Source organism: Malaclemys terrapin, chromosome 4 (assembly GCF_027887155.1).
Source record: "Malaclemys terrapin pileata isolate rMalTer1 chromosome 4, rMalTer1.hap1, whole genome shotgun sequence".
NCBI classification, from domain to species: Eukaryota; Metazoa; Chordata; order Testudines; family Emydidae; genus Malaclemys; species Malaclemys terrapin.
In genome coordinates, this window is record NC_071508.1 from 62,984,329 (window position 1) to 63,011,038 (window position 26,710).

The following is a 26,710-nucleotide window of genomic DNA, read 5'->3' on the forward strand; positions in this document are numbered from 1 at the left end:
TTTTGGTTACTAATGCAACCGTAGGTGCTGGAACTAGGAGTGCTGGGGGTGCTGCAGCACACCCTAGCTTGAGTGGTTTCCATCATATCCAGGATTTACAGTTTAGTTCAGTGGCTCTCAGCACCCCTGAATGCAACTGTGTTTCTATTTCTCATGTTTTCATTGAGTTAGTCAGGTCCTGAATTTACGGCATGTAATATAGTTAATGCATAGTACATATAGGCAATAAAAGGTCTTTGTCATATAGTATAAGGTCACCATCATTAATTTTCAAATTGTAAAAAGAGACTTGCTGTTTTGTGATGGTCATTATTGCAATATAATGTGCTGTGGATCCTGCCTGCACATAGAATGAACTGTGATCTTAATTAGAACTTTGACAAGCCCACTCCGATAAAATGATGAGATTATTCGTAATTGATGTCACAATCAATTACCATTTAGATCATCATGAGCCTACTAACAGGTCTAGCCTTGGTGCTGGCCCCAGGATGTTGATGAGTGTGTGGCTGCCCTGTTCATGCTGTTACTGCGACAGGAGGGCAGATTTTCAGTCAACATCCTAATGACCTCTTTTGAAGTCTATTAAATTAATGACCCTGTCATACTGGTCTAACCTCTTACATCTTCATTTTGGATTTTTTGTTGCAAACTAGTGTTTCTGGAGCATGTGATAGAACAGATACTTGGAAAAAAATTTTTTTTTCTAATCTAGCACTGTTTTAGAGACCTTAGAAGTATTAATTCATGGCATGACAAATAAAACACCAAAGGGTTCACTTTACAGGTTATGTCTGGGGGGATTGAATTTCCTTTAAAGAAACATATTCTTATTCTACATTGTCTAACTTGTATTTTGATCTTCCCTAACTACAGGTGCCTAAAGGGCATGTTTGGTTAGAAGGAGATAATCTCAGGAATTCTACAGATTCCAGGTGTTATGGACCTGTTCCTTATGGACTGATAAGAGGACGCATTTGCTTCAAGGTATACCTATAGGATCTAAAACCAGTTACTTCAAACATTTTTTAAAAAGATATAAAAGCAAAAATCTACTCCCATCCTTAGCAACATCACTGAACTAAATGGGGATGAATATCAGAACAACTTGGACCTTTTAGATTGTTTCAAGAAAAGTCTCTCCATATTTTTGGGATGGAGACAAATAGTTTCACTTGAAAATGTACACCTCAAATGATCATCATCATTAACGCTGTGACAACAGTTTGGCAAATGAATCTGTACCCATTCCATATATGTGGAATATAATCCATCCCCACCTTGCATTTTTTGTAATCATAGTTCCAAAATGATGAAATAGTATCATTTTGTGTTTAGCTATTTTATATAATTTTAAACAAAATATCATTTGAGACATAGTTCCATATTGCAAAGAACAGTGACTGGGGGGAGGTTGTCTTTTCTAGGCCTAGTTACTTTAGGACCCTAACTCTAGACCCACTGACTTGCCTACGCCATCCTTAATAATTGTTAAATTGAAATCTCTGAACCAACTTTAACTCATGACAGGTCCACCATAATTCTCTGCCCTTCACTGCTAGATATGAATCAAGTATCTTGTTAAATGTTTTGTTACACAATAAACCATGTAAGTTTACTTTTACTGTTTATATAACCTATATTTCTATAACCCTATGTCCTATTATATTTTCATATTATTTCTGTCTGCATTATGAATCAGTGTGTACAACTGTATTTAATCACTTATAAAAATAAGGAACTAGGATTAATTTCTCTTCCTAAACAATTACTATAGGAAGCAAGCTGGTACAATTCAGTGGGTTCATGCAGTAGGCTTTAGAAAACTAGGTTTAAATCCTGCTGTGGACAAAGTGAAAGGTTGCTGGTCACTATTTGCCACAAACCACAAAACCACCATATACTATAATTCAGCATAACTGGCATATATGCTCAGAAAAGACTCAACTCTTGTTAAAAAATATTGTGTGTATTAATGCAGCTTAGAATTGTAGGAGTGCATTTTCACTTTTCAGAAAACCTTGCAACTACTGACCATAATCAGTAATTGCTTACTAAACCTGAAATAACATTTTCCCCTCAGCTTTGTTTGACCTCTGTTCTTTATGGGTTATTAAAAGATTTGCCATCAGTGTCTCCCTGGCACATTACAAGTTCTAGCTGTTCCATCCCTGAATGTTTGTCTTAACATGCATTTCTAGAGCATAGAACAATGATTATTCTAAACAGTGTAGTGATTTTGTGATATTGACAAATAACCACAAGGATAAGTTGTGTAGAGGTTGTGGCCTAAAGTTTGACCTAAACCTGCAAAATTACAAAGCTAGTTAGTGCATCACCCACGTAAAATTTATATGTAGCTAGTGAGCCCATTAAATTATTTTAGTGAGAATATAGTGTTAGTCATCTTACTGAAAAATCTCCAGTCACTGTGACAGGAGTAGAGAACTGCCACTTAATATTATATTTTTTAGTCTGAGGTGGCCTTTTGCCAACTGATGATTATTAATGTTCTGCTGATGAGAATAAAGCATATGGTGTGTAACAAACAAGAGTGAGTTTATACTTCAAAACACTGTATGTTTTAGGAAACTATTGAGATGTGTAACACTGCTATAGCTATAAATCAGAGTACAGTAATCTGCATAACACCATATTGTAGTTATTGAGAGAACATTTCTTCTTTACTTTTAAAAAAGAACTAACAAAACTCAGTTGCTATAATTTATTTTTTTAAAAATTATGCATATCCTGAGCAATCATGATTGGTGTCAGACAGTCTGTCCTGTGGGGTATTCCACATCTCCCTGCTGGCTGAAGGCAGAACAAAGATTAACAGCCACCCTAGGTCCTGGAGTGCCTCTCCGTGGAGAACCCCAGACATCTTTGCCTCCACTCCTGGGCAGAAGGCAGACCAAGGATCTCCTCTTTGTAGCAGAGTCCTTCAGGACAGGACTACCAAAATCATCTGAACTCATGGAAAACTGATTTAAATCTTTTTTTTTTAAACCTCTCTATTGGCAGAGGGGTTTTGAGCCAGATTGCCGGCTGGAGCAAACCTGTTTTATCCTACTCTCACTCCATGAAACACTCCAGGAGCCACCAATCCCAGAAAAAAAACAGAAAAGCATTTCAGAACTATTTTCCAACTAAAGCAAAGAAAGAATTGTGTGTTCCATTATTTGAAGTAGTAGTCAAAGTTTAATGGGCTCCCAAGCAAAGCTAAGCATCCTCCACAGAAAAATGATAGAGATTCTATTCTATTCTTTACCCATGGACAAGAAAGACTTGGTCATTTTACCAAATGTGGATGCAGCAGCCACTGCATTACTAAAAGACACTAATAGCCTCAGAGGGAGAGCCACGGGTGAGTCTAGCATGGATAGACTGTATGACCCAGTAAGGCCAGGTTCAGATAAAAAAAACTGAAGGCAAGTTTGAACTGAAAGCAAATACGAATAAGATCTGATTAGCAGCTTCTCTTGTAGCAAATGCTTCTCTGAATTCCCTTAGATTCACAGCTTGCTCCGAGGCATCTAATCTGGTAGTCCAAAGACTCCTCTGGCTCCATCTCTGGAAACCAAATACACAGGTAAAACACCTTATGATCTCAGCCAAGTATTTAGGGGGCAAGATGTTTGGTGAGGACATGGGGGGGAGGGGGAAACAGTAGCAGAAGCAGGTGAGAAGAAAGTCTTTTCCATGTCATTGACCTGAGATCTATAGAACTTTTCTTTGGCACATGTTTTCGGTTTATGCTTACCAGCCCACAAGAAATCCATAGAGACTTCATATTTGGAAGTCAATAGATCAAGAAACTTCAAACAGTGGTCTTCTGGAAGACCTGCATAAAACTATAAATCATCTACCTGACTCTGTGCCCAGCATCCAACACTACCTCTTATCTTGGGATGGAGTAAGGGGGAGAGGAGGAGATTTCAGAAGTTTGTCCACTTACAGGAGACACCTACATCAGGCAGGTGGATACTAGGGACAGTTCTACAGGGTTATGCTATTGAACTTACCAAATTCCTCAAAGACAAGTTCATAGTCTGTCCCAGAAAAGAGAACAGATAAGTACCAAACAAAGCAAACGAACATCTCAACATTTGAGCCATAGAATCAGGATCAACAAGACAGATTCTGTGGTGTGTACTTTATTCTTTTCTGTCCCAAAGAAGAATAGGAACACAAGAGCCATCTTAGATCTTAAGTCTCTTAACAAATCCACCAGCTCTCTCAAGTTTTGGATAAAAATCCTGAAGTCTGTCATTGCAGCTCTGTCACCCAAGATTTCATGACGTCAGCAGACTTTGAAGAGGCTTATCTTCATGTGCCAATCAGGGAGATTCACTGAAAATGTCTGTGCTCTGTTACAATGGGAAGCATTTTCAGGACAGGACTCTCTGTGGACTAGTGACTACCCCAGAGGTTATCCAACAAGATTCGGGTGGGCTTAGAAGCCATTGTTAGAAAGAGGATACACGTGTATCCCTATCAGATTGTCCTTCAGGATCCAGGGGAGACTTACAGGATCATGGTTTTTCTGTAAACAAAGAGAAGAGGCTTTTCTTTTTTTTTTTTTTTAATAGGTATATCTCCATATCTCAGAACTGGAAGGGACCTTGAAAGATCATCAAGTCCAGTCCCCTGCCTTCACTAGCAGGACCAATTTTTTGCCCCAGATCCCTAAATGGTCCCCTCAAGGATTGAACTCACAACCCTGGGTTTAGCAGGCCAATGCTCAAACCACTGAGCTTCCAGCCATCTCAAGGACTTCTGCATTTAGGAATGATCCTGGATACCATGGAGATGTCTAGGATTACTCTTACCATATCAAAAAGAAATTGTAACCAATCAGGATCTGAGAATCACTGATCTCAGGTCAGTCACGTACTCCCTCAAGTGATGGACTGATTCTTTGCGATTCCAACAGGAGACTGAATGGCATGAAAGGAATATAAGCAGAGTACTTTCAATGAAGAGCATGAAAACTTATTGGAGGTCCACAGCATTTATATTACTCTTCAGCTAAAAGGCAGGCCTCTAAATCCTCTACTGAAAGATGGAGCAAAGCATATATTACTGAAGCTTATAGAGCACCTGGAGCAAATCTACCGGATAACCTCACAGCTTATTCCAAGGAGTTCAGCAATTTGTTGGGCAAAAAGGTCTGGTGCTTAATGTGAAATCTGTTAGGCAGCTATGTGGACATCCGTGCACTTGTTCATGAAGCATTACAGCGTCGATTTCTCTTCTTCCTTAAATGCAGCATTCAGGAGAAGGGTACTGCAACATGTGCTGCCCCAGCACTAACCCAAGACAAGTTCCTGTGTAAACAATTTGAATCACCCCCTTCTCCTCCAAAGTTGAGTATGCTTTCCACATCCCACAATACGGACTGTCAGACACCGGGTCGGGGTAGGATGTGGTGAGAAAGGAAAACTCTCTTTACCTGTGAATTTTCTAATACTCTTCGTGTCTGACATTCTGGCCCAACCAGCGTGGATGCATTTGTCTGAGAACTGAAGTTGTTTTTCTCCACTGTCCCAGATTATAAGCTTCCTAAGGCTGTGTTATGAGAGTCATATGTCCAAGTTAGGTGACTTATACTACTATATTCAGTAAATATTTTTCAGCTTTGTAAGCAATCATTCTGGGTTCCCCACAGAAGAGTGGTCCTGGACCCAGGCTAGCTGTCAATCTTTGTTCTGCCTCCAGCCAGCAGGAAGAATTATTATTACTATATTACCCTATAATACAGACTGTCAGATATGGAGGGTATTAAAAAGATTGATAAGTAAGAAGGAAATCTTCCTATTATGGTATCCTCATCTCAACTAAAGAATTAAAAGGTGACAAATGTAAAGTATATATAATAAGACTGAGTATGGAAATACAGTATAATTCCACTTATCCACATTCTCTTTTCGAATAATCTTAGTTATCTGAAGCCACACATCTCTCCCATGTAGCCTTGTTAGTTAATCACCCACTAGTAACATCTCATTAGGCTCATCACTAATCAATGGCTTTGTATTTGTATAGTGGTTCTGAGCCGCTACTTGCAACTACTGAGACCGAATCCCGTTTCAGCAGCAACAGCAACTGACAATGTCTGTGTCAGACTGTGATTAGTCAGTTTAAAAAAAAAAATCAGAATTCTATCCACAGTAATTTAATACATTTTTCGTGTTTTAATAAACTCAAAGTTGGGTTACTTTACTCTTTTATAAAGTACAAAGTATTAAGCAAACATCAGCATTACTCCTTTTATTCCCCACATTTCTACATCAGTGAAACTGAAGCATAAAATAGCACTCTGTTTATCCGTTCAGTTATCAGAAACTTTCTGATGTCCCTCAGGCCATTTGGATAAATGGGTGTGTACAGGATTGAAATTAGAGTTTTAAATCAACTAACTTTTACCATATTTCATTTTACAGATATGGCCTCTGAATGATTTTGGATTTCTGCGTGCTAGCCCCAACGGTCACAGATTTTTGGATGATTAAGAAAACTAATAAGTGAATTCTGCCAGTTTACTGAACTGTCTTACAATGCTTTAATAGCTTTTTTTACTGATTGAATGAAACAATGTATTTGTATTTACAATAAATTAAACATTGCGACTTTTTGAGCTAAAGTTTCACTTTATTAGCATCTAGAATAAAACATATGCTGAAGTCAGTTATGGAAATTAAATGCTGTTGTAATTACAGAATAAGTTATTCAGCTTTCTTTAACCATTCATGGTGAGTTCACACAGAAAGTATCTTAAAGTCTAAGGGCTAGACCCTTACAGGGGATTTTGGCTCAGCTTCACAATGCCTAATTTTAGGCACCCAGTCTCCCTCTGCAATGCATGGGGAGAGCTAAGCACCTAAGAATGGTATTAACAGAAGGCAGCAAGCTGAGTAAGGGAGCTACCCAAGCTAAGCAGAACAAAATACTAAGGAGAGTGGTGGGGCAGAAGCAGCAGCAGATTCACATGGTTCTGATGTAGCTGTGGTGGCACGTAGAAAGTACTTCCATCTTGAATGGTCCCTTGCAAGTTTTCTTCCTTCAGCAAGAGTCAGGATGGGAAGATTTAGGCTTCTTAAATCCCTCAAAATAGTATCTTCCAACTTCATTCATGGCTGGCTTCATGCTCTGCTTTCTTCAACCTCAGCTCTATTAACCTTCTGTAAAGGTGTACCTCCTTTTTCACACTGGACACGACCCCACCATTTCTGTCAACTTGTTCTCAACTGTTGCAACTTGCCAGGTTCATCTAGTCTGTGGCAAAAGTCAAACTAATGGATTTTAAGAATATGCTATAACTTTTGACACTAAAAACTATCTAGTATTCTCTTCTCAGTTGTTTTTAATGGCCATGTTTCTCCTCCATACAGATAACAGAGTTATCATCACTACTGCATTGAATTCTTAATTGTAACACACATATCCTGCTGCCCAAATAGAGGGCTCTGAAGATGGTGAAATGCCATTAATGCAAAACCAATCTAACATATGACTTCTCTGGATACAGCACCTCCTGCTGTCAACTGACTACCCAAATGGATAAAACTATTCACCTATTCAGTGTCATTAACATCTACTTGCAGCACTGGCAGGTCATTTGTTTCCATTTTACAGGAGGCATGCATGGCTTTGGCTTTATAACCATTAATCTGAAGTCCCATAGATTCTGCAATTTTTTGCAGTTCTTCCAACATTAGCTGTAGTTGGTCAATACCAGGTAAGGCAATATCATCCATACACTTGAGATCCTCAAAAAATGAATCTAAGTTTCACACCTCCTATATTGTCCTCAATCAGATAGTCTATTAGACCATTAAATAATAATGCAGGTGAGAGAACACATCCCTGTTATACGCCAATTCTATTGAAAATCAGTCTCTAATACAGCCATTGACCCTCACGCAGCTAAATGTACCATGGTACAGTTTCTCTATTAGATACTTTATGTCCTCATCAGAGGGAAGCCGTGTTAGTCTGTATCTACAGATCCAGACTAACTCAAAAGTCTGACGAAGTGAGTATTCACCCACGAAAGTTTATGCTCCAATACGTCTGTTAGTCTATAAGGTGCCACAGAACTCTGTCGCTTTTTATGTCCTCAGGCACCCCATGCTGGTGTGGCAGTAGCCATAGTGCTGACAGGTTAACTTTCTTTTGCCACTCCAGTCATTTCTCAGTAACATTCCACAGAACATACACAGCATGAGTTGCCCTGCCCCTCAAGGGCAGCTGGGCACCCATCTTCACTAGGGATTCACAGCCATACGTGTCTAACTCTAGGGGGAGTTTAAGCAAGGTCAGCCCTTTCTCATAAAAAAGATTAGGCAGTGACGATAGCCATTATTAATTGGGCCAGAGAGAGTGACTCTATAGCTCAGTGGTTAGGATATTCATCTGTGGGACACAGGTCTGGTCCCTGTACCAATGACTATTTAAGTAGAACAACATCAATAGGAGAGACTCACTCACAATACCCTATAACCTAGTGATTGGGATATTCATCTAAGATGGGATAGACCTGGGTTCAAGTCCTTGCTCCAGATCACTCATATCCCAGGTGAGTGTTCAACTACTGGGCTACTGCTATACCCATCCTGTTTTATGTGGGGTCCAATCCAGTAGGCATGCTCTTAGGCAGACTCTGAGAACACCTACCAAATCAGACCCTGAGCAGCTCAGCAGTTTCAGGACTTAGGTGGCTTTGTACTTGTCCACTCACAGAACTGTAGGCATGTTGCGGATTTCACCACTGGCAACTTAGGCACCTAGAAATTTTAGCCACATGCAGGGTTAGGCAGCAGCTGAGCAGGGGCTTTGAGGATCTAAATTTTTGACTTTGTGCCTAAATCCTATTGTGGACTTACGCTCAAGTTTCCATTCATAAAATATTACCAATGTAGTTAAATTAAAAGTCCAAATGACTTAGACAAAACTATGATTGCAAAGCTGTTTCTTGGACACAAGTCACCATGCAAATTCTTGAGGTGGCAGAACCACTCTGTATTAGTAACACTTCAAACAGCACATTTGCAGAAATGCAGTCCTTAATATATGGGAGACGTTATTAAACTATTACATGGCTCTGATCTTAACTACTGGAGTCTACTAACACATCACATGTAGGAAAGAGGTAACAACTTTGTGCACATAAGCCCCTCAATTCAGTTGCATATGCATATTGTAAGATTGCTTAAAAAGCTTTGACCATTTTTTAAGAAGGCACAGGACCATTGTTTCGTACAGCAGCTGCTTCCTCGAAATTTTACCTTCCTTCCTTTGAACATATTAGGCTGATCTCCATTCTCTTCCAATTCCAGTAACAGTTTCAGTGTTAAGTGTTATAAGGTAACTTTTGTCATCTTTGATGGTAATGTGAGATTTAGCTACTCTGAAGGTAGTCCCCCAGCTATAACCGTTATAATCTTAGAGAGAAACGAGTGGCATCTAGACCAAACAAACGGAATGTAAATAAATTAATTAAAAATGATGAAAGCACTCATTTTTAGGGCAGGAAAAGGACAGTTTTCAAATCAGTGAAAACAAGCAGAACAAGCACCATTTTCACAGGACAGTTCAAATTCTATTAAGTACAGAAATGTGTCTAATTTGATTAACTGAAGCACTTACAGCTCTTTTGTTTAAGGTCTTCTGGTTAAAACTTGAAAATAGATTTAAGCCCTCCTTTTCAGCCCTGACAGTGTGCTAGCACTTGCAATGCACACCTTTCCCCTGAAACATTTACTAACCGATTCTGTCCACTGACTATTCAGCTGGATGAAACCAACACATGCAAGTGGGGCAACTGTTATTTCATCGAAGGATCTCTATAATTAATGAACACGTGTCACAGCAAACCAAGGAAACCTCTTCAGCTTCATTTCTGGAGACAGTATACTTCCCACCACATCGGCATAAGCGTGTATAACATTCTTCATCTGTTGAAACAAACAATTAAAAAAAAAACTTAGTGCTTGAGAACAAACAAATTGTTTGAAGCCATCATTGCAAAGCTCCTTTTTAAGATTGAAATATGTAATCTTACTGTTGAACTGATGATGGAAGTTATAAGTTTGCAGAGTTTGTGAAGGACCTCTTATCACTATTAAGAAAGGTAGAGCCTGAATACAACAGTTCCTACAACAGTATTTAACTCTCAGATAGCTATATCTGTAACATAAAAGGCTATTGTTTCATTGACTATGAGGCACTCCCTGTGCCTAGCAGGAGAGGAATCTTTTCATTAATAAAAACAAACAATAATTCAATTTTTAAAAGTGTACCCCCACCAATGAAGTAGTGCTAGGAATCTGCAGAGAACCAGTGGTGAACTCTGAGCAAGGAGGACTGGATTGTGAAAGAATGCCAAGAATCTTGGAGAAGTCTGGAAATCACTTATGTGAAAACAGGTTGTAAATACAATTTTCTGTGATTAATAATTGGCCTCAGTAATGCAGGTTATGAAGATTCAAAAACAGTTCTGAAGTTAGGTTGGAGGAGAGAGGGGAAGCATAAAGGAGAGGGCAAGTTACACAGTTTCCACGATTTTTAAAAATAAAATGTCAAATGATAAAACCTCACAAATTATAATGAAGTAGAGAGGTGAAACACTGACAAAATGGAAATCTTGTGTGTGAGAACAGCAAAGGATTCAAACCCACTTGCTTCTCTGAGGAAGGAAGGGTTTTCTCTACCACTGAAAACAGCAAAAGGAGAGCAAAACTATTGACTACCATGGAAAGCCAAGTGGCAATTCCAAATCTATATCTAGCAGCACTGAGGAAGGGCATTTGCATAACTTATAAAGATATGAGAAGATGAGACTGATAAGAAAAAGGAAAATATTGGGCAATGAAGAATAGAGCAGCAAAAATTAAATGAAGTCAAAATACAAGCAAAGAAAACAAACAAACAAAAAAAAAGAAGGGGGAGGAAGTAAATTTCAAAGGGAAAGACAAGCCACATACAGAAGTTTAGATAAATCAGAACAATAACATGTCAAACGAGATATAGAAAACTTAGCAAACATTTCCAGTCATCACAGTCAAGGCACATTAAAAAGCTCAAAGAGGCTCAAAGATTGAGGGCAAGTCTACACTACAGTGTTACATTGGTGCAGGTGCACCAATGCAGCTGCGCCGCTGTAGCGCATCTGGTGAAGACGCGCTATGCTGATGGGAGAGTGCTCTCCTGTCAGCATAATTACTCCACCTTGGCAAAAACTATAAGCTATGTCGGCAGGAGAGCATCTCCTGATGACGTAGCCCCGGTATGGACTTGCCTTGAAACTTGCATGGCGGGGCGGTATGGGGGGAGGCTTTTTCAACCCCTGAGCTATGTAAGTTAGATAGACTTAAGCGGTAGTGTAGACCTGCCCTGAGGAAGCAGCCAGGATGACTCTAGTCAAGTCTGTTAGCTATCCCATCCCTCCTCTCCCCATATAAAAAAGGTGAAACATTCATACCCTTATTCCAGGACATGTCTTCAAGATAAATTTGAGCATCCACTGGCCATGTTTGCATTAGATCATCTTCTAAAAGAAAGTAGTGATACATGTTCAGTTCTGATAAACTGAAGAGACAGAACTATTTGGTTTCTTACCTATACATTGGTAGTCCGGTGTATACGCAGTTCACCAGTCAAATCACTGGATGGCCGATACTGTGGTCAAAGAGGCATTTCTCTAAAATGGTTTTGGTGCTAATGTCTCTGTTAAAAGGCTAGGAGTGACTCACAATACCCCAAAGATGCTTCCAAAAGCTTAAGAAAACATTGAAGGGCAGGATACTGATTTAAATAGGTCATCCACTCACCCGAAAGGATGCGAGGGAGGTTTAAATGGGCAAGCTTTCATTTTTAAGTTTAGCTACCATTGTGACAAGCATGATATAAATGCCCAGAATAACAGATGTAGCTACTTTTCTAGAGCCGAAATGCTAGGCCCCTGCTTACTTTTGGACTTCTGAAAGGAGGACCCAGAATTAACCTTTTTGTCTACAGACAGTCAAAGCTTGCTGAGATCCAGACATTCTTTTATGATATACAGGATCTCTCCAAACAGCTTTAGAATGATAGTCCTGGCCTGTACCAAGTGAGATTTAGATGTTCTGATGCTCAAAGATCCACAGTTAGCAATGATGAAGAACAGCATGAAATGGAATGTAAAGCATGTAATGCAATTTGACACATCATATTGGAGGAACAAAGACCCTTAACTAGTTTTTATACTTTCCCAGCCTACTTAGATTTGATATATGCAGTTTGCTCAAGGCCTTTAGAGGTTACAACATAGGACGTGGCCTGTCACAGAGCTGCAGCTAAAACAACATTAATCCCTCTTAAATGGTGGATTTCAGATTCTTATTCAATGAATAAGCCTGGGGCTCTTTTGAGTTTCAGGGTCTTTACATAACTTGGGCAACCAGTTTGGGCAATGCATCTACTCGCCTTCCTATGGTCAGATAGGTAGGTTTCTCTTCAGGGCACTGTATGACTTTGTGCATTTATATTATATTCCTCAATGGAAGCAGAGTATTTCACCATCCTCTGAAATGGAGGAGGACTTGGCCTATCCTTTTCCTCAGGACTTTTTGCCCTTCTATTTGGATGAGAGAAACTGAGGATAGCAGCTTAAAAAAAGACAGTGAAAAGGGCTACTGAGGGAAGAATCCAGGGACTAAGGGAAAAGTGCCCATGGAGAAGATATCATTGAGGTACATCAGGATACCGTGGTGCAGGAAAACCTTTCCCGGGAGAGGGAGATAAAGCAGATCCAGGACCTGCGTGGAGCGTAAGTTCCCATGGTGGCTGTGCACTAGACAGAGTCGACTGGGAGGGAAGGGAGAGAGGAAAATGTATGACTAGCAGGACCTGCTTTGCAGGAATATAAAGACTAAGCCACTGGCAGTAGACATGACAAGGAGCAGGAAGACGACTATAGACATAGTTAGCCACTAGTCAGGATTACGGCATTATTACTGAACGAGCATTGTTTCCTCCACTCGGTGCGTGCTTCAGTTAGCAGGCCTGCTACCTCTGGAAGGAAGAGGAGGGCAAAGTGTTCCTAAAGTGACATGTGAGAGACAGGGCAGGTCTACTGGCAGGCTGCAGCACTTGCTAAGAGATAGAGAACCGTGTAAAGTCACTGTTATAAGGTGGTGCGCAGCCGATACTGTGGAATTATCTGTCCTATATACTAGCCACCATATATACTTGGTGTGAAGGCCATACAAACACTTGTAATATTTTATAAACATTTATAAATCTTGTCTGATTGTTAGCGTTTTCTGCTATAAGATTACAAACGGTTACTTCCAGCAGGAGCTGAGAGCACTATGCAGGAAAGCACATCACAGCATCCAATAGCCCAGGGATTGGCAACCTTTGGCACGCGGCCCGCCAGGGTAAGCACCCTGGAGGGCCAGGCCGGTTTGTTTACCTGCCGCGTCTGCAAGTTCGGCCGATTGTGGCTCCCACTGGCCGCAGTCTGCCGCTCCAGGCCAATGGGGGCTGCGGGAAGCAGCGGCCAGCACATCCCTCGGCCCGCGCCGCTTCCCGCAGCCCCCATTGGCCTGGAGAGGTGAACCGCAGCCAGTAGGAGCCGTGATCGGCCGAACCTGCAGACGCGGCAGGTAAACAAACCGGCCCAGCAACCTTTGGCACGCAGCCTGCTAGTGGGAGCCGCCATCGGCCAAACTTGCAGATGCAGCAGGTAAACAAACCCTGGCGGGCCGCGGGCGAAAGGTTGCCGATCCCTGCGATAGCCCCATTTACAGATACTTAAGTGACAATGCAGGTGTCATTCATTTTGAAGTTTTACTTTAATCCCAGCTAAATACAACCGTATCCATAGTAAGAGAGAAACCAGTTAGGAAGCTGAAAAAGAACTATGAGGTGGTTAAAAACTCAGCCCCTGAAGAAAAGGGGAAAAAGGCAGAGGCTACTATAAAGTAGACTGAACCCCAGTCCTCTGAGGTGGAGGTGTCTGGGATAAAGTAGGCCTACCTGGACCTTAGGTAAGATTGATATGCGTGTAGACTGTTGTGTTATTAGTAATTTAAACACTTTTTTCCCCTTGTATGAAACTACATGAGGCGACTACATAAAGTAATTTGCACCTTTCCCTGTAGATTAGGTATAATAGGCTAAATCTAGTCTAGTGTCCATTTTCTATATGATGGTATTAAGGCTTATGATGTGAGAGCAATCACTTAAAAATTTTAGAACATATAGAACTATTACATAAGTCGACTTCAAACATTAACTGTATAAAGCAAGCCATTCATAATTAGGATTCTTAATTTGACAGCACAGTGGTATGTAGAGTGGATAAAAATCAATTTAAAAAACTTTAAAATTAAATTTGAAATCATGACAACATATATTAAGGCCTTAACTTACTATAATGTATGAAAATCATTTAAATTAAAAAATAATATTCAAGCAGTACATTTGTTGCCAAAGTTTTAAAGAAAGTCAAGCCAATGAAATGAAGTCACAGGCTAAACACCTGGACTTAGAGTCTGTTGAAGTGCTACACCAACTTTTGACAGCAGTAGACTCTTCTGCAGTTACAGAAAAAACAGTTTCTTCATTTCAGTTCATTCGACTAGTTCACTTCAATGACTAGTTCATTCCAAGTTGAGAAACTGATTGGGAGTTGAAAAAGAAAGCAAGCTTGTTTTCCTCTGCCAATATATGAATAAAAATGAAGTGCAAGAGGATGAGATCTTTTATTTCTAAATCCTTGAAGGACATGGTGTACAGAAAAAGTATCAGTGCAATATACTTATTACAGATAATACTTAATTTAATAAAATCAATTTTAAATGCAGAACATGTTTTGAGAAAACTACCTTTTTTTCTTTATGTTTCCAGCACATTTAAGGTTATTTTATTTAACTAATAATTTATAAAATGCTGTTTTTGTGCATTTTAATTTAATTCCAATTTCCATCCAAGTGCAGCTTGACACAAATATGGATAAATATTAATTACTTAGTAAATAAAAAAGTGTCATTCATTTTCTAATTTAATATACAATAATAAAAAATAAGAATCTGAATAAATGTATGTTAATCCAAAGAATTGCTTAAATACATGTGTATATCCTCCTGGTTAGCAAAAAGAATGATCAAATTTAGTGTAAAGGGTATGTGTTAGTGATCATATGTAAGACTAGTAAGAATGAACCTTTCTTTAGGAAAATAATTTTAAAAATACAAATGTAAAACAAGATTAAATGGATGATTTAAATTATGGTTTCATGATTGAAATCATATTTAAATTGGTGACTTAAATCAATCCCGCCCCCGGTGGTATATTATATTGTTGTAACAAGGGAACATATGAACCAATTATATATGCATGACCCTATCAACCAGCACTCAGAAATTTCTCTATGGTTAACATTTGATCATCCAGAAGAATATCTTTGAACAAAAGTGTTTTATTTTTTTTTTAATTGTAGGTCTACCATCTTGGTGTCACTCTTATGAACATAACACAGCAGTTAGCAAATATTAATTTATCAGTAGTGAAATGAAACACTTATTTTAACTGCCTTAATTATCATTTTTCACTAATATATAAACACTGGACATTGAGAATTATTCTTTTTTAAAAATGCAAATAATTAACAGCCAGTTAGTATAAATCTGGCCTGTGTTCTAGGTTTTCTTTTGCAACTAAATTGTGATTCTAATTTTACTTGAAATATCATCTAAATTAGACTAAATGAAGGCAATTAAAACAAATCAGAGAACTCAGAGATAATGAAAGGATCAATAAAACCTCCTTGACCTAGCCTATCCCAAATACATACAGTATATTAAAGAGGTACAGATTAAAATAAAATTAACCCACACACTTCTAACACTTTGCTACTATTAAAAGAGAGACACAAAAGGAGTATGAGGAAAAAAGATAACAGAGATACCTGTCAACCAATCTTTCTTATTCAGAGAGACAGATAGGTTCTAAGGCTAGCAGGGATCATTGTGATCATCTAGTCTGACCTCCTGTATAACACAGGCAACAGAACTTCCTCAAAGTAATTGCATGAGTGTGCTAGGTATCCATCCAATCTTGATTTAAAAATGGTCAGTCAGAATTTGTCTAGCTTCAACTTCCAGCCATTGGATCGTGTTATACCTTTCTCTGCTAGATTGAAGCACCCATTATTAAATATTTGTTCCCCGTGTAGAGACTTATAGACTGTAATCAAGTCATTCCTTAACCTTCTCTTTGTTAAACTAAACAGATTCAGTCTATCACTATAAGGCATATTTTCTAATCCTTTAATCATTCTCGTGGCTCTTCTCCGAACCCTCTCCAATTTATGAACATCCTTATTGAACTGTGCGCACCATTCAAGCAGCGGTCACACCATTGCCAAATACAGAAGTAAAAAAAACCCCTCTCTACTACTACTACTACTACTAGAGATTCTCATTTATGCATCCCAGGATCACACTATAGGTCTTTTGGACACAGAATCACATTGAGAGGTCATGTTCAGTTACTGTTCAGTTCAGTCTTTGCTCTAAATTAGCCAAATAAGAGCTAGGGTAGTGCTTTTAGCTAGAACTAGTCACACACAGTAGCACTGAGCATTCTTTTGCTCATTTTCTTCCGCCTATTCAAAAACTGTAATGTGTCTAAAATAAAATGTCCAACATAAAATGAAAGTTCAGTATTGTCTTAATTCATGTGAAGTATATTTTAACGTTACTTGGGTTCTGCTCAATCCAACTTACAGACTTGTAGTCATAAAGCATTTATTATAATGGAAACCATTAATATTTCTGGCAGCAACAAAAAGAAAAAGTCTCCGTCAGTCTCTTCTTTGCTGATTCCTGCTGTAGTGACTTGGGAGAAAAAAAACACCTATCTACTTTCTTATTCTATTTCATGGGACAAGAAGATGACTTCACTATGAGGCCTCTTTTCTTAGAGGTGGGGCGAGAGAAAGAGAAACTTGTGAAGAAAGGGGAGAAAGTTTCAGAGGGCAGGATAGGTCCAACTTCCCCTCTGCAGTGTAGTGAGCAGGCAGAGAAAAAAAAGTTACCTTAGGCTGTGGAAGTCCCACCATTTCCCAGCTTCCCTTGAAGGGGGAAGACATAAATTGGGCTGAAAAAACAGGCCACCCTTCACAGATTTCATGAAGGAGTGCTCTGTGTCAGGACAAGTTTCTCATACAAACGGGTATGCGAATGGAGGTAGTACTTCACAGGTAGCATGCACAAGGGAGGGAGAGGCCACATGCCACCATGAAGGGGATTTCAACACACAAGCATGGATAGGGGCAAACCAAGGGAGAAACAGTGACATGGGGGGAGCAGTGTTTCTCTCACAATCCCCACCATGCTTCCTACAACACCTTTGTTGACTTTGGAAATAGGTGGGAGATTGAGGAAATCAGGCCACTAGCAGTCCCTCTAACTCAAATACCCTATAGGATGGAGCCTGATGTTTAGAATTTAAACTGTGCTTTTCCTGTCCACTGCTGCAATTGTAATTTAAAAACTTCAATGGGCCAGATTCATCCTCAGTGTACTTCCACTGAAATCAACAGAGTTACAGCAGGAAATAATTTGACCCATTATTATTAAAAGTCATTCAGAATATGATGCTTGACCTGTAATTACCTTTAATAATGATTTGATAATCAGGTTACCTTCAAAAAAGTTAATTTTCAATTAACATGGTCTCTCTGTAAAGCCTTCAAGCATAATATACAACCCAATACACATGCCATCACTTTATTTTGTACGCTACAATTATTTGCTTGTCTGCTTCTAACAGCAAACATTTCTTTTTCAAAATTGAACAACGCTAATTTTATCTCTAAATTTCCCCGTTCAACATATTATCCAATCTAAAATGTTTTAACACAGCATAAATGGATTTTTGGACTTGGCCCGTTATTATAGAAAGTGAAGGCTGATCTGAGTTTTGCAAATTTGACTGCAAGATTACTAATCTTGCAATATCCACAGAGTCTGTGTTACTTAATAATAGCTGTGTGCCTGTCTTTATTATTTTAACTGTACTGTAGCTTGCATCTTACAACTCTCCACAGCTACTGGTTGTTTTGATGAGAGCTGGTTTTTATGGATTTAGGAGATATAAAGGTTATTCAAACTGGTATTCATACCAGAGGTTAGCTCTATGTTGTCTATGCTTAAATAGATACGTATATGTATTTGACTCCTCAAGTTGTTTAGATCTGCATATTTTGAGATACATTCCTGAACGCAGATACAAAATAAGATGATCTGGTTTTCCACAGTTACTTGAAAACAATCATTAAATCTTTAGAAGTACAGGCCCAACGACCTTGTGTTCTATTGCATTTTTCTGACAACAAGAGGTGAAAGGATTCTGCAGATCCATTGTCTCGAATGTAGGATCTAAGAAAACACTGGCAGGCTCATCAGAGAGGTTTATGAGCCTGCAATTCAAGGAGATTAAAAGGAAAATCTACTGAGATTCTTTAAGACCGCAGAATAACATCAAATAACTATTAGCAGCTTGGTTCAGTAAAGCTTTACTAGAGCTCTTGCTGGGTCATTCACAAAATTTAAAGGAGGAAAGGTTTTTAAGCTTTGCTTAGGGATACAATAAATATTTTGGGTTTTTAAACAAATGATAAATGAAAATCCAATCTTTTTAAACTACTAAGAACAGTTAAAATATGCAATACTCAGTGATCAGTATTCTGGGAAGTGTTCGAATTTTTTATATTACAGTTATGAAGAAAAAAGGTACAGCTTATACATTGCCAGACTGAATACAGTGTGAAATACCTAGCAGGCCTCAATAATCACAAAATTAAAAATAAGTCACATTGGTATTCAAAACTTTGGTACTGCTAGAGGCGGAGGTTTGGGTGTGTGTGTTTTTTTTTTTTTTTTTTTTTAAAGTACACCATATATTTATTCTTTTTCAAGTACTACTATGGTTTTTTACTAACCAGCAATCTGTTTAATTTAATATAAACATTAGGAAGTGTTACAAAATACATAAATATGATTTCAGTACAAGTTTTGAGGAAAGAAGGGTGAGAGTTGAGAATTGTTCCTAAAAGTAATATCCCATGTTTTTGATAAAACACTGCTTCTTAAATATTTATTTTTAAACAAAACTACTATAGTTTAATACAGTGGTATGATGTAAGAGGTAACAACGCTGATCTCCTTCATTGCCTCTGATGTGTAGCAAGTAAATATTTTCACATTATATGCATATATTTGGTCAAGCTTTCAAGTTGCAACCTGGACACTAATTCATAAAGCACTAGAGGCTGGGATATAGGTCCCTTTGAAAATTCCACCCATCGATTTTCAGCCAATTTAATTTGCTAAAAGTTATTCTTTTTAAGCTTCCAAGCTAACAAAAAAATGAAAACAATTTGTATTTTAATTATGGATATAAAGACTAACTTGCAAAACCTTATAAAAATTGCTTGAGTAAATGCAGGACTCAATCCTACAAAGCACTGAGCACTCTGACCCTGATCTAGGAAAATATTTAAGTATGTGCTTAATTTCAAGCATGTGTGTGAACCCCCTTACTCTAAGGGAACTATGCAAGAGTTCAAAATTAAGCACGTGCCTAGTGATTTGCTAGATCAGGGTGGAAGTGCTCAGCAACTTGCAAGACTGACTCCATTGCCAAACTGGGAGAAAGAAGTCTCCCTTCTGTTTATTCACAAGTACAGTACAGGCAATGGAAAAAACAAGCTTCACCACACAGTCCTTTTAATGTATAATAACTCTATTCTGGAGGGAGAAATCATTTTTGTGGCTGAGAAATTAGTTCCGTCGCTATGAGCCATTCAAATCTGACCTAAACTGCGACTATTAGGAAGAGACACCACTGTGAATATCAGAGGAGTATAGCTGTGTTAGTCTGTATCCACAAAAACAACAAGGAGTCCGGTGGCACCTTAAAGACTAACAGATTTATTTGGGCATAAGCTTTCATGGATGCATCTGAAGAAGTGGGGTTTTTACCCACGAAAGCTTATGCCCAAATAAATCTGAGTCTTTAAGGTACCGCTGTGAATAATTACTTGTGCTTTTAGGACTAGAATGAGATTAACTCATTGCACACAGGCTAAACAACCACCAATGGGTTAATTTACAGCCACTATGAACATGGCCTGGATTTTGAACGCCCTAGTGGTAAAAGCCTCTCTGTGTCCCATTATCAATCCCTTAAGTCACCGAGTGCCCATGAAGTTCCACAATTTTAAGATCCTTAGCCAGAAATACAATGTACAGTGCTGTCACTTAAAGAGTGGTAGACCTGCCAGGCAAACTGCAGGGTTTCAGAGAGTCCCACAGGGCCTGCCACATTGTGGCTGTGCTTGAAGCTTTATTTTGGTTTTAAAAGGCTTTTTTGAGCTTTACTTACGCTTTTTTAAAAGGGATTTTCATACTAGGGAACAACTAAAAATACACCATATTAAAATATCTCTATTTTCTTGTCATATGCTAGTCAGAGTTCTCTTTGCCACTTGTGCTAGCTATTAAAAGCATTTTTATAGGCACTTCTCTCTTGCTTCTCCTGCTTGATCCTGCAGTGAAGTTGTAATGCTACTCTTGTAGCAATCAGCTCTGCATCCACATTCTGATGTCAAACACAGCATTATGATTTCAATGTAGGATGAGAAGGGAAAGTTGGGATGAGGGAAGAGTGCTCATTTTCAAAACACCCTTAACTAAAATGAGTGTGTGACAAGAAGATGAAAAAAATGAAAGGTAAACTACTTCTTCTTTAAATGTTCTTCATTTCTGTACAACTGGACCAGTGTAAGACTCCCTTTCTAAATCTCCATCCACCACTATGGTATTTCCACCTCACACAAAGGGATTTGCACAAAGCTGAGAGTAAGAGTACCGCCCGGGACAGTTTTGAAGCTTTAAAAGTGATGATACTGTAAGGCAAGCCCTAAACTACAAACAAGGATATTTTATAACCAGCTATTTTTTCCAATTATCTGGGAAACCCTAAACCCAACGTTCAAGAATCCTTCCAACAGTTGAGCACTTCACCAGTCCTTCCAGATAAAGGAAACTTGGCTAACTTGGTTAATACAGGATTTTAATCATTTTTCTTTAAATTTTACAAAAGCTTTCCAAAATCCTCTTTAATATTGTTTTGGAGCTTATCTGCTCAACTGCAGAGCTATAGCAAAGTCAGAGTCTGCATCTGAGCACAAATTTATGTGAAAATCTTACCACTCCAAAGAGTAGACATTTTGTAAGTTAAGATATTTACATAAGAATGGCCATACTGGGTCAGACCAAAGGTCCATCTAGCCCAGTATCCTGTCTTCAGATAGCGGCCAGTGCCAGGTGTCCCAGAGGGAATGACCAGAACAGCTAATCATCAAGTGATCCATCGCCTGTCGCTCATTCCCAGCTTCTGGCAAACAGAGGCTAGGGACATCATCCCTGCCCATCCTGGCTAATAGCCATTGATAGACCTATTCTCCATGAATTTATCAAGCTAGAAGCTTTGAGGCTTAGGCATGCTGAGCCTAACTTGTTTAAGTTAAAAGGGAAAAAAAGAATTCTTCAGAATTACTTTTCTATTAAAAAAATAGAAATTATTGTATATTGTATATTTTTGCTTTTTATGCTGCTCTGCACTGTGTGAAGGACTGTACAGCTCCTTTAAGGGACACTTCAGAACCTAAACAAGGAGACCCTGCCTTGGCCTAGGGTTATATAAACAGGAAGTGGAAGCTGAGTGAGAGAGAGGTAGTAGAAGCCATGTAGACTGCAGTATGTAATGGTTGTTTTCTCTCAGGCTCTAGGAGACCAGCCTAATCAAAGGCTTTGTTTTGTGGACTTTAAGTTGAGAGATGAACCAGGGTTCTGAGGTGAGGACCTTATGATTTATCTACCATAGTTACTCCTTTCCTAAAGTCCTATTGAAAGAGGAAATGCTCTTTTGTTAGTGTGTGTTGGCTTCTTTCCCCAAGGCTGTTAAAGTGAACCTACTGCCACCCAAAACGGGAAATTAAGGTGGGGCATACCTGCAGCATCATACTGGGCCACACCGGGGTGTGTAGCGACTTCCTCACCTTTACACATTGTTTAAAAACTAACGTTTTGAGAATTTACTGCTCATAAAAAGTACCATACAGAGATCCCTAGAGACTTAAAGCCTTCAGAAATAGAATAGGTACAGGTACATAGAAAGGCAGCAGTGCAAGTACGCTCCCCTAATGTTCATAAACATTAACTTGGAAGGGCAACTTCTGAGAGGGATACAGGACAATTCAAGGATGTCAAATATGTTGTGATGTAGACACATGTCCATGGGAATCAAACCCATTACACATAAACCACCAGTCAAATGGTAACATTTGGTAACTACTACCACCACCAATTTAGCTGGATTTGAGCATTTGTATTGTATATAAAGTTGGGATGTTCAATGGAGTTTTAGCCTAATTCAGATTAGCCTCTCAAACTAATTGAATGTGAATCTTTTAGGAAGGGGAGTTATGATCAGAAATGAACGAATCTTAGGCCAGATCTGGAAAGAAGTTCCTTTTTTAATAGGTAAACTATAATGTGCGTTTTTCCTTCTCCTTCATGCTTTTGATAAGGATTAGAAGCAGAAGATTCAATATTATGAAAAAGTGGTGGTCTTATTTCATTTCCAACCTGGCAAAACAAGGAGTTAGTGAAATTTTCACAAAGCGTACAAAAAAGGCAGTTCTTGTAAGATTTCCAGACCAAATAAATTTGGATAAGTATCTGAGCCAAACTCTTCCTCATAACTCTTCCCCTTTGTTCCTGCCCTAGCAGAAGTGTCCATTATTGATCAGAATCATTATTTCTGAAGTGTGCTGTACTGGCAATTCAGAGAACAGGATTCTAGTCAATTTCACTGCCATTCTGCTGCTAATGAACTTACTGTGAAGTAGCTGAAATTCAAAATGACAGTGGAAGTGTACATCCTGTGCACAACTTTATTTGAATCACACCAGTGTTGTGTGAACAGAACCTTATATTTTAAAATGCATAATCTTCATGATACACAATTGGGAGTGCCAAAGGAGCTTTCAGGTTCATATAAATAATAAATGTACAATTTGTTTTCCTTTTTTAAATGTCTTTACATTCTCTTGAGATAACTCTCTAGAACAACAACTTTGGATGCAATTGTCTCAGCACATATTAATACACCTTTGATTCACGCTAAGATGCTTTAAAAACAAAGCTACTTAAAAGCAATCTGAGTCTGTTGCCACCACAGGAAGACAGAATATACTATATTCATTCCTGATGTAATTCCACTGACTGCACTGGTGGAATTGAGCCCAGTATATTAAAATTCTCTGGTATACATTAAGGCTTTAAATTAAACCCATCACATACATAAAAATGAAGATTTATAGCTGAAACTCTTATTAATTTCATCACACCTAAGCATGCAGTAGTTATTACAGTGGGTGACAAGAGTGCTGTAAAAATCTAAAAGCATAATGAAGTGTTATGAGAGTTATGAGAAATTCCTATTCTGAAGTTAAATCAGGCTTTTTTTTCTTTTTTTTTTTTTTTTGGATAGCGCTGAGGTAATAGGTCATTTCAATGTAATCATAATACTGCTTAAATGAAAAAAAACACAAATCCAGTTTGAAAATCATTTGTTCAGCTATTCTTTTTAAAATGTTACCTTCCCCTCAATACTCTCACACTGTCTGAGAAAGTGATACATTTAAATATAATTAGAAATTCATGCTGAAAATAAACTTCTATGCACTGTATATCTTTCTTCTTATCCTACAATGATGTATATCTGCTACTATGACTAAGCTTTTGTTTCTCAAATAAAGTTCTGGTAACCTTTGCAGCAGGGGAGTTAAAATCAGTGCAAGAGAGAAAGGTTTGATGGTGTGCCAATGTACAATGGAAGGGAATTCAATAAGCTGCAGAGACAGTGGGCTTTTATCAGACACATTGAAAAGTGGTGGTGGCTACACGTCAATGCTGGACCAGTGTGTGTTACTGGAGAGCGCGACGGAGTGTTTTCCCCACGGGCAATACTCTATTATTGACTCCCCCCATTAACATGTAGGGTGGATATACATTTATTGAAGGTTCTAATGGAAGGCTGAGGGACTCCTATCCTGAGGCCAGAACAGAAAGACAGCCTATCACTTCATGTAATGGTAGCCCATGTGTGACAGACCTGACCTACATTTCCCCCCTTTCTTTCTCACAACAGCCTGTCGCTGTTTTAAGAAGCTATTTTCTGAGATGTATAAAAAGAAATGCATGCTGGAGCTGCCTAGTTAATGTGTTTTACTGGAATATTATTTATAAACCTGCTTCATAAAGAGTAATTGTACTAGAGAAGATTTATGAAAGCTATCCTAAAATACACACACCCAAAAAAGAATGTGCCTTAATAATTTTGAAGTGTTTATAAAGCCATATGATATACTGTATCTTAGACATAAATTACTCAGTACCTATATCTAAACTGCTCCAACAAAATATAATACTGCCCATAACTTGACGTAGTTAAGAAAATGTACTGAAACTGCTGCAATGATAAAAAGATAAAAAAAAAAAGATAAAAAAAAAATGATACATAATTACAGTCTAAATTCCGTATTTATTAAAATTATTAGAAGTACCACTACCTAATGCCTCACTGGAAGTAATTCAATATTTTTACTGGTTAATGTATGTGTATTTATCAATATCAATAACATATCCAAATATGAAAGTAGGACAAGAACAAATAAAACATTTGGTTCAGAAACAAGAAGCTTTTTAAAAAACTACTATTGCAGCCCCTGCATTAAAGAGCTGTTGCCACTACAGCCAGCACTCCTCGGCAGGAACCTACCACGGCGCTGTAGGTCATACTCTTTTTTTGTCTCTTCGTTCCCTAGAATTTTCCACGCTTGATCAATTTCGATGAACCTCTGCACACGCTCCTCCACTTCTCCTGCTGGCACATCTGCACTCTGTTTGTCTGGATGATACTGCCAATCAAAAGGAAGGGGGGGAAAAAAGGAGGGGGGAGGAATCAATAGTAAATCTGATATTCATTTAAAGGTGGGGGTGGGGGAGGAGGAGGAGGTCTGAACCCAGGAAAACGAGATGACAATGTTGGGTACAGGAGATAACTGCCAGGTTAATTAGACCACTGGAATAGCAGCAAATCCACCAGTGGCACAAAATGTCACAATGTGCACTGACAACATTTTCTGGATAATTTGCTAATGGAATCATTGGTCTTATGGACAATTTACCTAGAGAGAATGACTAATGCAAACAGAAAGAGGTACATGCAGAGGAATACGACATAGAAACAAGGGGAAATGCTTTAGGTGCAAGCTGCTTTTCTTTAACACTACATCTGGCTACATTTAAAAAACAGGACCACTGTTTCGTTACAGACTAATGGCAAATAAACGGAATGCTTTATTATAGATGTACTTGGTTTTTGTACTTTAAATAGTAAAAAAAAATATGTAAGATCAACTATAATTTACAATAAATGAAATTCTATTTTTGAAGCTATGCCTCAACATATTTAATTTTTTTCAGTTCAGTGAATCAATAGCTTTTCCAAATATTTAATGTCATGGATCACTGGCTACAAAATTGTGTCATTTTAGTTAAATGTGTCATTTTAGTTAGTTGAGGACAAAGCTATAAGATAAATTATTTTTTGCCTTTATACGTAAAACAAAAACACTTTAAAAATGTCTGTTCTCCTCATGTTAAATAGCACAGTCTCCCTTTTTTGTTCCAATGTCTATTGAAAAATAGCTCAGTGAATTCTTTGTATACGTTCTCAGGAATATATTATTTTTTGATATTTTAATTGTTCATATAGAACCAACACAAGAAAAACAACTACAGGAAAGAATTCGTAGGCTGGTGGCAGGGGGAATGGGACAAAGGTTATAACACTATAAGAATACTGTTAATTCATTATATTTCAAAATATTCCATATTCACTTATTTTCTCAATATCAGGAATATTAATTTCTGCCGTACACTAATATTAGTTTGGTTACCTGAATCTACTGTAGATATTTAGACCTGGAGGACCTGTATCACAAGTGAACGCTACATTAGAGAGAGTGGAATTCTGAACAAATATTTCCAATTATAGTTTGTTTTGGAAGAAGAGAATACTGTTAGCATGTGAGCTTAAAACAACTGCCTCCCCCCCCCCCCCAGTCATACGCTAAGACTTCAAAATGAACATTGCTACTAGAGTCTACCCACTCATACACATATCTATGATTTGTATTGATGTGAATTATCTCGATAACATCCCTCCTCCCCACTCTTCAATGCAACAATGGGAGAAAGGACCACAAGGGCAAAATGTTCCCCATCTCTGAGCTCAATTGTTTTCACATTCACTTTTCTACACATAACAGATTGTGCCTGCAAAAGCGGCTGTTCACCCAAACTATAAATTCAAGAAGCTAATGTCCATAAATGCAGGATTTTGCTGTGTGGAATGTGTGCATTCCTTTGCAGTTAGCTGTACATTCAAAACTAGAGGCTGGCTTGAAACTTGCTGAAAATATGGTCTAGGCATAGTTGCAGTCCATACATGATTATCTTATAGAATGTGTATTTTTAGTAAAAATTAGGGCTGTCGATTAATCGGAGTTAACTCATGC

At 38.3% G+C, this 26,710-nt stretch overlaps 2 protein-coding genes across 10 annotated transcripts in view; one reads left to right on the top strand and one right to left on the bottom strand.

The window, feature by feature from the left end:
* IMMP1L (inner mitochondrial membrane peptidase subunit 1) overlaps positions 1-6,640 on the top strand; it is a 71,745-nt gene extending 65,105 nt beyond the window's left edge. For all 9 annotated transcript variants that reach the window (XM_054025949.1, XM_054025945.1, XM_054025943.1 and 6 more), the window contains 2 exons: positions 877-987; positions 6,447-6,640. In XM_054025949.1, coding sequence (XP_053881924.1) covers positions 877-987; positions 6,447-6,515 — 180 coding nt within the window. In that variant the 3' untranslated portion in view covers positions 6,516-6,640. The remainder of the gene's footprint in view (positions 1-876; positions 988-6,446) is intronic.
* DNAJC24 (DnaJ heat shock protein family (Hsp40) member C24) overlaps positions 6,259-26,710 on the bottom strand; it is a 57,918-nt gene continuing 37,466 nt past the window's right edge. The window contains exons 3-5 of the mRNA XM_054025952.1: positions 24,907-25,045; positions 11,486-11,554; positions 6,259-9,959 (exon numbers count right to left, since the gene is read on the bottom strand). Of these exons, the coding sequence (XP_053881927.1) occupies positions 9,835-9,959; positions 11,486-11,554; positions 24,907-25,045 (333 nt within the window). The 3' untranslated portion in view covers positions 6,259-9,834. The remainder of the gene's footprint in view (positions 9,960-11,485; positions 11,555-24,906; positions 25,046-26,710) is intronic.